Below are 15,950 nucleotides of genomic sequence, written 5' to 3'. Positions count from 1 at the left end.
AGGGATGAGAAAATGGGGTTTTAGCAGGAATATCACAACAATTAAAAAAAAAAAAAAAAGAGCAGTTAAAAATTCTTAAAAAATAGTTAAATTATGGGATATCAAATCAAAGAGTGTAAAGATTGTAAAGACTAGCAACATAATATCCTCGTGAAATGTACCTTTTTTAAAAATGCAGGACATAAAACTATACCTATGGTATCATATAAATCTTCTTTATAAGCAAATACATAAAATTGGTGGGAAACACATAAATAAATGTCTATCTTGAATTTTGGATGACTTTTTTCCTTAATATTTTTCTATAATTTCTGAATTTCTTACAAAGAGTTTATTTTTAATTATAATCAGAAAAAAAACCCTTGTTATTCTGGTACTTGTCTAAGATGCTGTTGGTATTAATATACTATTTCTTGATATGAGCAATGATTTTTCCAGTTATAATTTTTAAATTATTTTTAAAAATGCATAGTATGATGTCTTTTCTTCAAATGTTTCTTACACACACACATTCACACACATATGTATACAATTAAGTTCCCCACAGGTTAGCTGATCTCTGCACTCAATTTATGAATATGTGTAAGGAGAAACGAGAACATGGGCTTTATTCAAGAAAGGCTCAGGTAAATACCTGGCATATGGAGGTTTCAGGGTCACACAGGTTGCTATGTCCATGACACTGACAAGGAACACAGGTTCCCAGGGTTGGTCCAGGGGTACGGCTACCTGGTTCAGAACGCAGTCGATAAAATCCTGGCATGCATGTCTGAAAGAAAATGGAGCCAATTAGGAGAGCCAACTTAGAAAGCTTTCTTTAGCAAAACTTGGGGCTCTTCAGTAGTTACAAAGAAAGATATTTTTTGTCCCATCAGCGGTAAAGGCAACACCACTTACAAACAGTGAATGTCACTTTTGATTCCTAATGTGTATTTCTGCTTGGTCCATCAAGTATACAGGCAGCATCTGTGTTGTCAGATGTTAGCAAAGGAAAGTTGTCATTTGCAAATACCACTCAGCCTGAACAAACTTCACATAGTCTTTTTTCTTGAGGAAGAAGTTTGTTTTTAAATAAAATTGTCATATGGACTAAAGAGAGAATCCCAATATCCTTGACGACCTAAAAGCTGTCTCCGCTGTGCTTGATGGGTAGCTAGCAAATGTCCAATGAGATTCAGCAAAAAATTAAATAAAAAGTATTGCAGTTGCATTATTTATATAGGTATAATTTAAAGACTATAAAGGTAAGAAATTCAAGATAATAAGAGCTTTACATGTCTTGGGAATATTAGGCAACCAATAAAATGTATCTTTTCTTGATGTAGTTTTTTTCATCTTGCAATAAAAATCTGAGAGCAAACAGGAAACTGCTAACAAAGCTGACATACGCAAAATCAAGGCTTCCATCTTCATTCGGGTTTATTATGTAAATTTATCAAGAAATATCACTGGCTCTTTGGAAGAAAGCCCATCGCTCTAAAGAGGAAATGAGAACAGTCCTATGTTCTGGGCTCAGATCTCTTAGTATGCAAAGCTGCTGGATTTATCAGCCATTGTTGATTTATGAGTAAGAGGTAGGAGCTAGTTTTTCAGATTCCACTATAGATTATGAAGGGATGTTATCCATGTCAACTTTTTTCCATAGGATATCTTGCTCCCACTGATGAGATAAGTGACTGCTGAATAAGCAGGGGAAAATATTAAATTAAGAACTTCTTAATGCCTTTGCATTCTTTTGGTTCTGCACCAAAAGAACCAAACCAGGGTGGAGTAGGTAGAGGTTCCTTAGAAAAAGGAAACAATCAATAATCTGCACTCTCTTGCTTGTTTTGATTTGGACAATGTGCGAGTACTTCAATTAAGCACTTAAGATTCTCTCTGCTTTTATCTTGGCCTGTAGGAAATTCTAATGAGATATAATAATGTCCTGGATTTGAGCAAGCTGATAAAACCAGGATTAGTATTCAAAATATTTGGAGTCCTATTTATCTTATGGTGGAAGAATCAGATACTTGAATAAGTTTATTCATATTATTCAAAATCAAGGTTCATTTTTGCTATTGTTACCAAGTAAGGTCTGGAAATTATGGCTCAGGAATTCATTTACACATAATTGAGGCAACAATCTAATTTAAAAATGTTACACAGTGTAGGTTGTTCCAACTCTGGTGCATGCTGACTGTAGAATAAAATTGGATTTTCTTTGTATAGATTTCATCCTTGGATACCTATATAATTATTGTTATTTTACTGGTACATTTGCTTGGGGAGGGGGTGTGTTTAAAAATCACACAAATTGAGAGTTCCTAGCTCTATTTTTTAAATCAAACAGAAGTTTTAAACAAGTCTTACAAGAAGAATAACATTAAGAGATGGTCATTTTCGTTGAGGAATCATATGCAATTCAATGTTATGGACTGAAATCTAAAGGAGCCCTGGCAGGTGAAATTTGCTGTAATACACCCAATTTCTCTTATTGCTATGGCTCTTCTCTGGAAAGAGCAGTACAAAGTAGCAAAGCACCCCAGGGGGAGTACAAGTCTGGGCTTCAACTCAAGCTCTATGTGAAAGCTTCTAGGCCTGTCTCTGTGATTCTCAACCCTGGCTGCACATAGAATTGTCTGAGGAGCTTTAAATACGGATACCTGGCTCTACCCCCAAAGATTCTCATATAATTGGTGGAAAGATGGGCCAGAGTTTGTTGTAAAACTCACAGGAGGGTCTAATAAGCATCCAGGATTGAGAATCACTGGCACACTTCTCACTCTGCTGGAAATGTGTGTCTTTGAAGGGCATACAGACTCTGGCACTGTGACATCAATGAATATAGAAGCCTTGATTTTCCAAGTTTGTTTTGCCTGAGGGATACAGGCAAATCACTTGGTGTCATTGAGATGTGGTTTACTCATCCCACAAATGAGCATATGTATTAACTCAGTTGATTTCTGAAGTTTCTACAGTTCTAACACTCCAGATTAATTGTGTGTCTTTATAGATCAAATTTCTAAGAGTTAGCAAAAAAACCCACAAAAAACAAAAAACTACTCCACAATACAGGAGAAATTTAAAACACTTTGTAAGGCAATGTAAATGCATTTATTCCTCTTTAATCTCCTACTCTTGTGGATCCTATTTGTATTTATTTTTTCTGTTTTTCACATTGCTGAGGATGCTTTTTAAAATCAGATGTTTTTCTTCTCAGTCAACTAGGGCAAAATTCATTATGTTTGAGTTGGGAACAAAGGAGAAAAGATAATAGCTACTTTTTAAAGTCCTGTTTAAAAATCCATTCGGGAACAAAATAAAGAATTATTGAAAGGCAAGTGAATAAACATGGTCCTAATCTTATCCCTTTTTTTCCTAACTCAAACTTTTCCCAAGTTCTCTTCTTCTCTTGTGCAGAAATTATTCAGAGTTCAATTTTCTTCTGCTCTTCTTCCATGTTTGTCTTCATAATATGGTATCCCATCAAAATGTTAGAACTGAACTGTACAAAAATGTGGGAGGGAGGAAAAAAGGGAATTGAGACAAAGGGAGTAGAAAGCCAACACGCTCCAGGTGTGAGGTTACACAACACCCCTCTATCCTCCTCAGAGTTTGATCATAAAAATAGACACTTGTGCTGTTGCTAGTAAGAACACTCTCTTGTATCTTTACATGGGTTTTACAATCAGGCAATCCTGGGTTTACATCCTGTTCTACCACTTATTACAGATGACTTGTATAGATTTTAAACACTGTGGACTGAAGTTTCCTCACCTGGAATGTAAGGATGTTGCAGAACTTAGTGGCTGAATATTAATGTATCTGGGGCTTCCCAGGTGGCACTAGTGGTAAAGAACCCACCTGCCAATGCAGGAGACCTAAGAGACGTGGGTTTGATCCTTGGGTTGGGAAGATCCCCTGGAGGAGGACATGACACCCCACTTCAGTATTCTTGTCTGGAGAATCCAATGGACAGAGAAGGCTGGCAGGCTATAGTCCATAGGGTCACAGAAAGCTGGACATGACTGATGTGACTTAGCATGCATGCACACATTCATGTATCTAGGTTTTTTGAGCAAGGTTCAAATAGCTGTTCACTGTCTTCTAACTGTGTGATAAAGGGCAGGTTTCCTAACCTGCCTGGGCTTTCATTTCCTCACCCATAAAATGAGAATACACTCAGTATTGGTGTAAGTGTATTAGGGAACGCACTTAACATTGTGAAGGATACAGTAAGCACTCAATAAATGGTCAGTTGTATGTGTGTTTTTTAACAGGTTTGCTGTGAGGAATAAATGAGATGATGTGTGTGTGCAGTGCTTGAAATTTAATAAATCAATATGAGTTGTTTCTATTCCAGATAACTTTTTTAGATATAGTCATAGAGAATATACTAAAAAAAAAAAGGCAACGGTGATTGTTTTTTACTGCATTGGAAACACACTTACAATGTATGCCACTTACCCATACCATGTTCCTTAATATTTAATGAATATGAAAAGAGTCTTTGGGTCTTCCATGTACAATGAAAGTGGTAAAGGACATCCCCAGAAGTATGTATGTACAAGAAAAGAAGTCTGGTCTTACTATTTTGTCTTTTGAATTTTATGAGCTGGTAGTAGGTATACATTGAGGATTTAAAAAATTATTTTTGGCAGTCACCTGACAGTTTGTGAGAGGTGATCCAGTATATACTAGCCATTCAACCATGAGTCAGAAGCATTATTAAAACACGATGGAAGGGGAAAGAAGACAAAATGAACAAAGCATCATCAATAGATCATCTGTGAATATATGATTTCCATGATCTTATTGCAGAGAACCACATATTCAATGTTGAATAGTTTCAGTCTCTGCATACACCCTAACCTGAGATTAGCTCAGTTGAGAAAACAATGTTAACTGAGATAATAGTGAGGAGCAGCTTAGGTAAAGTATGGTAATCTAAATGGCTCCCACAACAGCAAATGTGATAAGGAAATTGTGTTTTTTATTTGATATCTAAAGGTAACCCAGTCTCTACTTCTAATGATAAATTATAAAAAGTAATCATTTTTAGAACTGACATTTTCAATGAACACTGCTATAGTATTATAATCTTATAGGTAATAGACAATGCTAGGTCCTCACAACTGGCTGTATTTACCATGGTAACTAACACTTAATTTTGTTTATTTGCAACCACATTTCTGTATAAAAACATGAAATGAGTAGCTTGTAAATGCAGATGTCTCTAGAATACTTTACATTTGGTGAAAATATTGTAAAGGAATTGCTTTGTGTATTCATGACCCAAAGCATATGCTACTAGAATGGGATGTATTATTTTAAACCTGTCCTTAGTTCTTGCTTTGATGATGAGATTTTACGCCTGAGTAATTACACTTTAGAATCAAGATGAATTATAAATGAGATGCATAATGGATTAGAGGCAATGGGTTGTGGAGAAAACCTCAGGTACCTTATTATAAGAGATAGGTTTTTATCCCCTAATCTTGCCACTAAAGATATTACTGTAAATTATTGTCTGTCCATAGGAGTTTAAGTGAAACTCACAGGATATAGGTGAAGCCACCAATGCAGACCATAGTTTGTATGTATGTCTAGTTTTTCTTGATTTTTTTTCATATAACATTTGCTTTATTTGTGCTAATTTATATTTTCATATAATGATGGAAAGTTACTAAAATTAATGAAAAAGTGCATTTTAGAATATACTATTTAAAAGCCTGTTGATTATAATAAGATGAGTTTTAACATTTAAAATCTGGAATGGAAGGTGTGTGTGTGTGTGAGTGAAAGTAGATTGCATTAAAATCATTTGCTTCTTTGCTAATATTTTTCTTCAAAGGGAAGAGTATTCTTTTAAATAAATGCAGAAAATATAGCTGTAGTAAGTTTCTCTTCAAGATATCTAAAGGTCAATCTTGATTACTTACTCAATATCTTGTATAGAAAAATAATATTGTAGAACCAGAGAATGTTGGAACTGCAAAACCAACCTGTAATTTTATAGATTGGATAACTATATAATAACTAAGGCTGATAGCAATTAAGGGATTGACCAAGGTCACACAGTGAGACAGCAGTGCAGCCAACATTCCTTGGGATAAATAAAATTCCACCTTTTGTCTAGAAAAATCTCAAATTCTTTCTATCTTTTATCTTTTTTCATGCTCACTGGAAAGGTAGCATATTCTGTATGTGCCTTTTTCACTCTCTCATTTTTTCACATCTCCACTGTGTGCACATATGTATATTCCATACATATGGGGTTGTGATTTTAAGTACAATATACATACTTATTGTGCTCAGTCACTCAGTTGCGTCTAACTATTTGTGACCCTATGGTCTGTAGCCCAGCAAGCTCCTCTGTCCATGGAATTTTTCAGGCAAGAATACCGGAGCAGGTTGCCATTTCCTATTCCAGGGATAGTTACTGGTGTATGTGCAAAAGTATATATGTGTATGAAGCAGATATGACAATAAGGAGATGGATTATTTGTTCATTCAAATAAATATTGCTGTTTAGAGCAGTCACAGAGCTATAAATCTATTCCAAAAATATTTCACAGATATTTACAGTTATTCTTATAAAATGGTTTTCTGACTATGTGAAATTCATATGATGATAGCTAAGTTGAATGGCATTTCAATTTACAGTGGAGATTTTATATGTATATTTTCATTTACATTAATCCACATGATGATTGTACAGATTGAAAAAAAAACCCAAAGTCCAGTAACAAAAAGCAAATGCTCTGTTCAACTGGAGGAGTTAGGGAGAATTCACCCAAACCAAATGCCTTTCTCTTTTCATTATACCATGCCACCTCTCAGGAGAGTCATATTCATTGTTTTAAAGTTGCATTTCACCTGCCTTGCAAGCCATACTTAATAGAACTTCTCAAATCCTATTTACAAAAGCTATACAAAATTATAGTCCTCCCTCATTATCTGCCAGGAGATTAGTTCCAGGAGTCTCCATCGATCCTTAAATCTGACTCGGTTCTCTCATATCCATGGATTCAGCACTAGTGGATTCAAACAACTACGGATGGAATTTTTGACTGCAGTTGGCTGGATCCATGGAATGGAAACTGGTGGAGGGCCCATTGTATATTTACTGAAAAAAATTCACACATAAGTAGATCCAGGCAGTTCAAAGTTGTTCAAGGGTCCACTATATTTATAAATAAATACACAGATGTATAACTATTTATTCCAGTAATAATACTATTAACCACATTAACTAAATGACTCCACCAGGCACTGTGATAAGTGCTTAAGTTCTAGTTCATTTAGACTTTCTGTGATTCTTGGGCAGTAGATGGGAGAGACGTTAAAAATATCTAACTGGTGTATGTGGCGGCCACCAACCAATCGAAGAGGAAAGAATTTGTGCTGTAGAGCTGGAGCAAGCCCTGGAGGCCCCTCCCAGGCCAGCCGGTTGCTGCACTGAGGGGTCTGAAGGAGAGGGACCGGGTGTGGTGGCAGTTACTCAGGGTCTTGGGAATTTACCAGCTGAAGCCAAAGCAGGTTTATAAGCTGCACAAGGTCTCATTCTTAGCATATAATGAAGTAGAGATTCAAACCCAGGCCAGGTTTTCAGCAATTCCAGCTTTCCCTAGATCATACCCTGAATCTGCCTGCAATGCAGGAGTACCCAGGAGACCTGGGTTCGATTCCTGGGTCAGGAAGATCCTCCTGTAGAAGGAGATGGCAACCCACTACAGTGTTCTTGCCTGGAGAATTCCATGGGCAGAGGAGCCTGGCAGGCTACAGTCCATAGGGTTGCAAAGAGTTGGACGTGACTGAAGTGACTTCAGTTCAGTCACAGTATGCCAGGCTTGCCTGTCCTTCACCAACTCCAAGAGCTTCCTCATGTCCGTACCATCCAACCATCTCATCGTCTGTCATCCCCTTCTCCTCTTGCCTTCAATCTTTCCCAGCATCAGGGTCTTTTCCAAGGAGTCAGTTCTTTGCATCACGTGGCCAAAGTACTGGAGTTTCAGCTTTAGCATCAGTCCTTCCAATGAATATTCAGGACTGATTTCCTTTAGGATTGACTGGTTGCATCTCCTTGCAGTCCAAGGAACTTTCAAGAGTCTTCTCCAGCACCACAGTTCAAAAGCATCAATTCTTCAGCACTCAGCTTTCTTTGTAGTCCAACTCTCACATCCATACATGACTACTGGAAAAATCATAGCCTTGACTAGATGGACCTTTGTCGGCAAAGTAATGTCTCTGATTTTTAATATGCTGTCTAGGTTGGTCACAGCTTTTTTTCCAAGGAGCAAACGTCTTTTAATTTCATGGAAGTGACTTAGTACAGCACTATTAATATTTAATATTTGTAAAAGTTAAATTGGTTCAGTTGGTAAAGAATTGGCCTGTAATGCAGGAGACCAGGTTCCACCTCTGAGTCAGGAAGATCCCCTGGAGAGGAAATGGCAGCCCACTCCAGTATTCTTGCCTGGGAAATCCCATGGACAGAGGAGCCTGGTGGGCTACAGTCCATTGCCAGAGTTGAACACAACTTAGCAGCTAAACCACCCACAAAGTAAAGATCTAGAAAATTCACCAGTTCTAAAGATAGTCAGAGGAATATCTCAGAAAGTAACAAATGCAGTTTTAAAAATGTAATGACTGAAGGAGAGTGGCACTGCTGGAACAATATATGTCCTTCGGGAAGCCTATGTCGAAGGGAACAGTCTGACATTTATTGCCTAAGTTCTGATATACTGTATTTAAAAACAGTCTCTCAAATTCTCTCAAATCCCAATATAATCTTATCTCATAATCACTGAAGTTTCAATGTCTCTAACTGTTCATAAAAAAGTGCCAAGAAAACAGATCAGATGCAGTAAATGGGCCTTAAGAAAACACTATTTCCTGTTTCACATTTTTACAAATCTTTTAATTTTTATTAAATATTTCCCTTGAGTTATGATTCTTACTTCAAGGGAACAATAACATCATCTTCTTCTTACTGCAATCACATACTGTGAGTGGAAGATCAAATAAAACAGGTTGAGGGTATGCCTGAAAGTAAAACTGATTGCACTAAAGGTGGTCCTGGGAGTATTTCCATTCAGCTGGTTAAGTATATTGGGCTTAAGCAGGTTAGTTGGAGCCAGCTTACCTCACAGGACAAGCCAGAATAGCCGGGGGGACAATTACATTTTTCTATCAAGTGAGCTGGAGGACTCACTGCTGTGATGCGTCCTTGTTCAGCTACCTCCATTGAGATTTCAGAAATCCTGCAAACAGCGAGCAAATACTTAAATGGCAGTACCAGTAAGTTAAGCTCACCTAGCGAACACTCAATCCTGCAAGAAGGGTCTTCCCAAGGTTTTGTTAATAACCACAAACTCATTCTATTGTTTTGAAGCTGCTAAATTCTAGGGGCTCCATGTTCCACATCTTACTTCTGCATTTTTGCTTCCTCAAAGGGTGAGATTCCACATTAGCAAAATATTCACATAAATCATAAAGTGTTTAGGAAATTAGATGTCTGATGTCCTGTTGAGAAGTTATTATAAAGAGTTTTCTCTCCACTTCTAAAAATGTGAGTGGCTTCAGGTAGACATGGCCAATTAATTAGACATTTTCATTCTTTCAAAGAGACAACCCAAGGTCATTCTCTGTTGGCAAATCTCCTGCCATTACTAGTGAAATTGCTTTTACTTTGCAACTGGTCCCAATTTCTTGCTCTTGAATCTCTGAACATTCTTTCAAGAACTTTAGAAAACCACCTAGAAACAATGTTTGGGCATAATATAGCAATACTGATCTCTTTCTGAAAATAAAGAACCTCTCAAATTAGTCTTTCCTTCAACTAACTTAACCCATCTTTCCTATTGGTGGAAAGGTCCTTGTAATTGAAAAAAAATATTCACAGTGAAAATACTGATACCTTGTGCAGTAATTTGAAATTATACATTAAAAATATATGCAGTCCATAAACTCAGACTATTTCATGACTGACTAACTGGTAACATGAAATGTTCTGCAAATAAACTTTTAAATGAGACAATGAATAGTTTTTCTTCAATAAAAGTCACCTCTAAAAGCTTAAGGAGCCTGAATCATAAACTTTATAACAAGCATAGGTAGGTTTTATTGGTACTAAATTACGAATGCACATTCTGATTTGGCTCCTATTGTAATCTGCAATCTGAAGACCAGACAGTCTTTATGAAACACATGTTCAGTTAAAATTCAGATTTCATTCTCCTCTTCTTGTAGATGCACAGCATTTGTGATATGTAAATGAACCACTCTCCTTCTTTAAGGAGGACTATAGGTTCTCTGAAGGAGTAAGAAGGTAACCTGGTGTTTGTTGAGAAATCATCTCTGCTGGTATTTCATGGTATTCTATAACCTCCTTCTCTGGCATATACACATACACAACAGACTAGTGAGTATTTAAAAATCAAATGGAACCTGAATGGTGTTAGCAATAGACATTTCTGCAACACATTATCTTTTTATTTCCCCTGGGGAATAAGAGACTGACTGTTTTGCCTGAGTCAGGGATTTAGCCAAGCTCAGACTTCTATGCAAATGAATACTAAAAAACAAAGTTGTTAAGATCTTCAAATAAGTTTTTGTAAGAGAGTACAAAAGCAAAGAAAAAAGGAAATTTCAGCATTAACTTGTATGAAGTTGGAATCTCAAACCACATGTATAAAAAACTCTTTGCTTCTGAGACTGTTTAAATTTGTAACTGAATAAAGAAGTGGGGTTCTGTCTTAACTATGTTGAGGGGAAGACTCAAACATATTTTGATCTTTGTCAAAATTCCCTGTCTTACAAAATCAAGTGCTGATCCACTGGTTTATTTATTTTTATCGTTACTAGGTGTTCACTCTAGTTTTTATTGACTCTAGAAAAGGTGAACTATTTACTTATTTTAATGTTTTTAAAAAGGAAATTCTAAGCCAAAGGATATTATTTAGTGAGTTATATGAAATAAAGTGATAAGAGAAAGGGACTTATGGGAAAAAGCAGCCTTATGGTGCAGAAAGGTGGGATCAATGTGAGAGGTGAAGAAAGCATGATGAAAAATGCAGGACAACATCGTTTCTATCAGATCTACTAACAAAATGTTCTGTGTGCTAGCAAACATTTTTACTAAAGCAGGGAACAATTTTCAAAATAACATATTTGCACACTCACAAGGTTACCTGCTGTCTTCTACAACATGTAAACCTGTTTGGCTTCTGTCACCTAATTTATATTTGATATTCTAAAATAATTAACAATATAACTGACACAATATTTTGGTTCATGCTTTTTAAAATTATTTCATGGAAAGAATCTCCTGCTTGGGATTGACATATACACATTTTTATATTTAAAATATCAATAGGTAACCAACAAGGACCTACGATTAAAAAAAGAATCTCCTGTCATAAATAAGAAATATGAAAAAGAAATCAAAGCAATACAGACTTGAAAGTGAATTTTGGTCCTTGATTTGGTCTCTCCTGGTATAATCAGAAGAGCAACATGGATCTTCTGCAATAAAGAAAGGATTTTCTGCCACATGCTTCATAACGGAAACATTTGAAACATGGTATTTTTAGATTCATTGGTTTGTCACTGAGAGGGTTCATAATTTTGTTTTCTTTTGCTTTCCTGCACTGATCTACTATCCTGTTACATAAGATTATTTTTAAACATCTATTGATTTCATATTCTTACAGATATAATAGAGACACTAACACGCCAGAGAAACTGAGACTATGTGTATAAACTCAACTTTCTGCCTCCACAGTAAACATTTAGCTACATCTGTACAGTTCCTCATTGTATCTCATTAGATAAGTTTTCCCTTATACTTGAGGCACGTGACCTCAAGTAAACACGTGTACTCACAATGTTGAAGTACCTCAACTTCCCCATTATTTATTTTCTCTTTATTCTATCATTTTTATGTATATCTTGTTGCTAATTCTTCCCCCTCCTTGGTCTCATGATATATAAACATGCTTACTTGTCTCTCAGATTAAACAATCATCCCTTGACCTTTGACATGACCTCTTTCTTCCCTTTTACAATTTTATTCACAGACAACAATAGTTTACACTCATAATATTAGATTCATCGTTTCCCATTCATTCCTCAAAACTTTGAGGCTCTCTCTGCCCTAGAACTTCACTAAAACTGGTATTGTAATTGTTACTGGTGATTCTAACTTTCAAAGAGCCTCATTTTAATTGTCCTCTTTGGGTCATTAAAAAACCATACCCACACCTTTATAGTATTCTCATCCTTTGTTTTTCATGACAGTCATTTTTGCTCTTCTTCTGTGTACTTTCTTATTCAATGTGATCGCTAATCTTTTCACATCATAAGGCAGAGGGAAGATGGCTATATCGTGTGACACACTGGAGTGAACAGGTGTGAACGCATATGGTTGGAAGAGAAGGACCAACTTGGCTCTGCCCAGTTCCCCTGAGGGTTGAAGGAGGACACTTTCTCAGCCATCTCGCAATGTATTTATAGCCCAGCAGCAAACTCTCTCTAGCTTGCAGGACATCTTCTCTTGAATTTCTGCTTAGCATCTGAAATTCGCCATGTCGAGGATCACTTCAATATTTGCCCCCTTAATCTCGCTTCTGGTTCTGTTTCTCCTGTTTGGGAAATGGTGGTGATAACTCACACCAGGTGACCTGGACGTCATTCTTGACTAGTCTTCTATCATCACACTAGCAACCCAACTTCTAAATCTTTCTTGTCTGATATCTCACTGATCTTTCTTATAGACTCGAGAAGAAGAAACTAACTTGGATATTTATTATAGTTTACCTGCTTTGTCTCATGATATTTCCATACGTAGCCTTGATAAGAATATAATGGATATCATATAGTACATCCAAGAAGTCTTCGCGGGTCACAGTTCTGCTGATTCGAGGATCATCACCATAATATTTCCATTCTTTCTGTTAACAAGAAAAGAAACCACTGTGAAGAAACTCTGTGCAAATCCATTGGCAACATGGCACCCAACACCTAACCACCTTACCTCTGTCATTTCAATTTCATGCCTTGTCAATTGGCCAATCAGAGGAGCAGGCATATGCCTGATGATAATCCTTGCATGAGCAGGAGTTCCACCTCGAATGATAATTTGTGGGTTATATGTAGAGAAACCTGTCTCTTCCCTAGCCTCGAAATAGATGGCGTACTTGAGTTTACCGCCATAGGCCATCAACTGACAAAATAAAATGAGAAATGATGAGTTAGATAAATCTCCGAATAGCATTATTCTAAAAACATGTTTTATTTTGCTCTCATGTGACTTCAACATTCTTGTCCTTACCTTCTTTCCTTCAAATTGTTCTGGAAGTTTCCAATAAAAAGGTTCTAAATGGAGCTCTTGTCTCACCAGATCCATGTGTGCGACGATCTCTGGATGTTGAAAAATGATGCCTTTTGTAGTTGTGTGCTGCAGGGCCTCATCCACCAGCGGCAGGATGGTCTGCTCAGCCTTCAGTGTCACCTGTGTGGGATCAAAACACACCAGGGGGTTGAGTGAAAGTCTTTGGAGGCCTCCTCTAAAAGGACTGCGTGTCTATCTGTGGCCCCATCCCCTTATGATGCAGTGTTATCATGAGAAACATAACTCATGGGCAATGAAGACAGGGGAGGCAATAAACCCTTTGGACTTGTTTGCCTAGTGAAATCTACAACATCTGTGAAACTGGTCTTTCACACTAACAAAAATTAGAGTTGAAAAGTAGGAAGGGTTAAACGAAGACTAAGGTTAAAAATGAACATTTTTCCACCCTAAAGAGTGACAATTTTCTAAGGCTGGTTGGAATAAATGAGCAACTAGTTCAGATTTTCATTACTACATGAGCACACATCTACTTTCTTGCTCTAATGCTCTCACTCTGCAGAAGGCAGCTTCTTCCCATTCCCAGACATAACATTTCCCTTATAATGTTTTCCTTGCTCACTTGGCATCTATTTCCTTATCCACAGTAAATGAACACTGGTAAAGAAAGAATAAAAAAGATATCTACTCCAATCATCTAATGGCACATGGCCCCTCTACCAGTTCTAAATGTGCACAGGGGAAAAGATTACTTAAATGTTTTGCCATTTCCTCCTGCCCCTTGGTGCCTGCCTAAAAGACACCAGCAGGAGCTAACGTTGTACCATTACATGGCTCAGCAGGTCCTTACTCACCCACGTACGGATCAGTCCTTTTGCTTCAGAGCACTGAGTAGTGGCGCCAAAGCAATAGCAGCTGCTGCAACCAAGTGGGTTCTTGGCCTCAAGTCCGAATTTGCCAGGCCGGCACCTGTCACAGTGGATCCCTTCCACGTTCACCTGAAGAAACAGGAGAGTTCTTCAGAGTCCGTATGGGGAAGTTGTGAGAGAAATAAACTCAAGAATAAATAACAGGAGAATATTTTAAAGAAAATGAAACAAAAAATAAACAAAAGAGCACTGAATATTAGATTCACATCTCAAATAGCAGAGTAGGTAATCTCTTTGTTAGCAAGTCATTGGTCTAAAAAAACACTTTCTATATAACTACATACATTATTAAGAATATTATATATTATTTTCTTTTAAATTTAAGCAGCACATTTTCTACTATTCCACTGTGAGGATTATGAAAGAGTTATTAGAATTTTGAAAGTGAAATGAAATTCCACTGATTCATAGACAGTGATGTGATGCAAAGTTGTGAAAAGCAAGAAAGATGTTAAAATATAGATTCATATAGTTATTTTGGAATATTGAATATATACACATATAGCATGTATTAAGTATAATATATAACCATAATATGTAATAATGCACCATCATACTTTTTGTTTTGTCTAGGACTTTTAATGGCAGAAGCTTCCATTTTCCTATATTCTCAAGACTCTTCACAACCTCTCCAGATTTCACCTTCCTGTTTCCTTGGATCATCTTTGCATAGACTTTTCTTGAAAATACACTAATATTTCTGACCCAGACTTTACTGCATTTATCCTGGGATTGATTTTCCAGAAATATCTTAGGGGGAAAAATCCTTATCATTTTTAATCAACTGTTTTTCTACATCATTTAACAATATTAATGAGGGCTGAAATTTGCATATAGTCACTGTTTGTAATGTCAGTGTTTATACTTGATGAAATTTTACTGAACTTCCACAGCAGTAAATATATTTTTCAGTGTACAGTGATTGCCGATTAATTTGAAGAGTAATTTTTTTAAAAAATAAACTTTACCATTTAGCTGTGGTTTTCTCTAGTGATGCTTAAGAGAATTGACTTCTTTTCCCTTCCAGGTTACTCTTGTTTAAGAAAAGTGAATATGTAAAGAGAAACTAAACTTTACTTTTGAAAATACATCATTCATTTGAGCTAGGGAAAAAAATTGGGTTCTGGTTGAAAATAAGTTCTTAAAAAGCAGTACTTATCTGTATGTCAGGAAAAGTCTGTGTCTGGCAACAAATTTTTGTATGTCATTCTTTTTGGCTTAATGATGCAGGAATAAATAACTGAAGTTAAAACAGCAATGGAACTAGAACTGAGTAAGGTGTTTTTGTTTTCCTTCCTGAATTTCAGCAGCACATACCTTACAAGTACACTGCCCAGTCTGATCGATGCAGGAGCATTTTTTAGTCTCTAAATCGCAGGTTGAGTCATCAGTCCCTGGCAGGAAGCAGTCACAGGGACTGCAGTGAGGGTAGTTCCAGTGACCTCGAGTGCACTCTGTACATTTTGCACCAGAGAATTTTGGATGACACTTGCATTGGCCTGTGTTTATATCGCACTGGAAATCCAAGGAGCCTACTGAGCTGCAGTTACAAGCCTATGGAGGAGATAAAAACAGCAACAATTAACACCGTTTCACAGGCAATATCTTTAAATTTTAATTCTAATGCTTCTATGCTTCCATTAACTACATATTAATCATGTGTCTGTTATATGCTTTGTACTGTT

General features: G+C 36.6%; 1 protein-coding gene and 1 long non-coding RNA gene across 2 annotated transcripts in view; one reads left to right on the top strand and one right to left on the bottom strand.

Moving 5' to 3' along the window:
• LOC145521105 (uncharacterized) overlaps window positions 1-14,966 on the top strand; it is a 71,589-nt gene extending 56,623 nt beyond the window's left edge. The window contains exon 5 of the long non-coding RNA XR_014065110.1: window positions 14,839-14,966. This is a non-coding gene — a long non-coding RNA (uncharacterized LOC145521105). The remainder of the gene's footprint in view (window positions 1-14,838) is intronic.
• Window positions 1-15,950, bottom strand: part of LAMA2 (laminin subunit alpha 2) — a 653,829-nt gene that overhangs the window by 214,386 nt on the left and 423,493 nt on the right. The window contains exons 25-31 of the mRNA XM_081529101.1: window positions 15,583-15,819; window positions 14,191-14,334; window positions 13,319-13,498; window positions 13,022-13,210; window positions 12,805-12,938; window positions 9,131-9,248; window positions 635-769 (exon numbers count right to left, since the gene is read on the bottom strand). Coding sequence (XP_081385227.1) covers window positions 635-769; window positions 9,131-9,248; window positions 12,805-12,938; window positions 13,022-13,210; window positions 13,319-13,498; window positions 14,191-14,334; window positions 15,583-15,819 — 1,137 coding nt within the window. The remainder of the gene's footprint in view (window positions 1-634; window positions 770-9,130; window positions 9,249-12,804; window positions 12,939-13,021; window positions 13,211-13,318; window positions 13,499-14,190; window positions 14,335-15,582; window positions 15,820-15,950) is intronic.

The sequence above is a fragment of the Giraffa tippelskirchi genome, chromosome 9 (assembly GCF_054371585.1).
Source record: "Giraffa tippelskirchi isolate mGirTip1 chromosome 9, T2T-mGirTip1v1.2.pri, whole genome shotgun sequence".
Lineage (NCBI taxonomy): Eukaryota > Metazoa > Chordata > Mammalia > Artiodactyla > Giraffidae > Giraffa > Giraffa tippelskirchi.
This window is presented reverse-complemented; position numbering and strand designations above follow the sequence as displayed.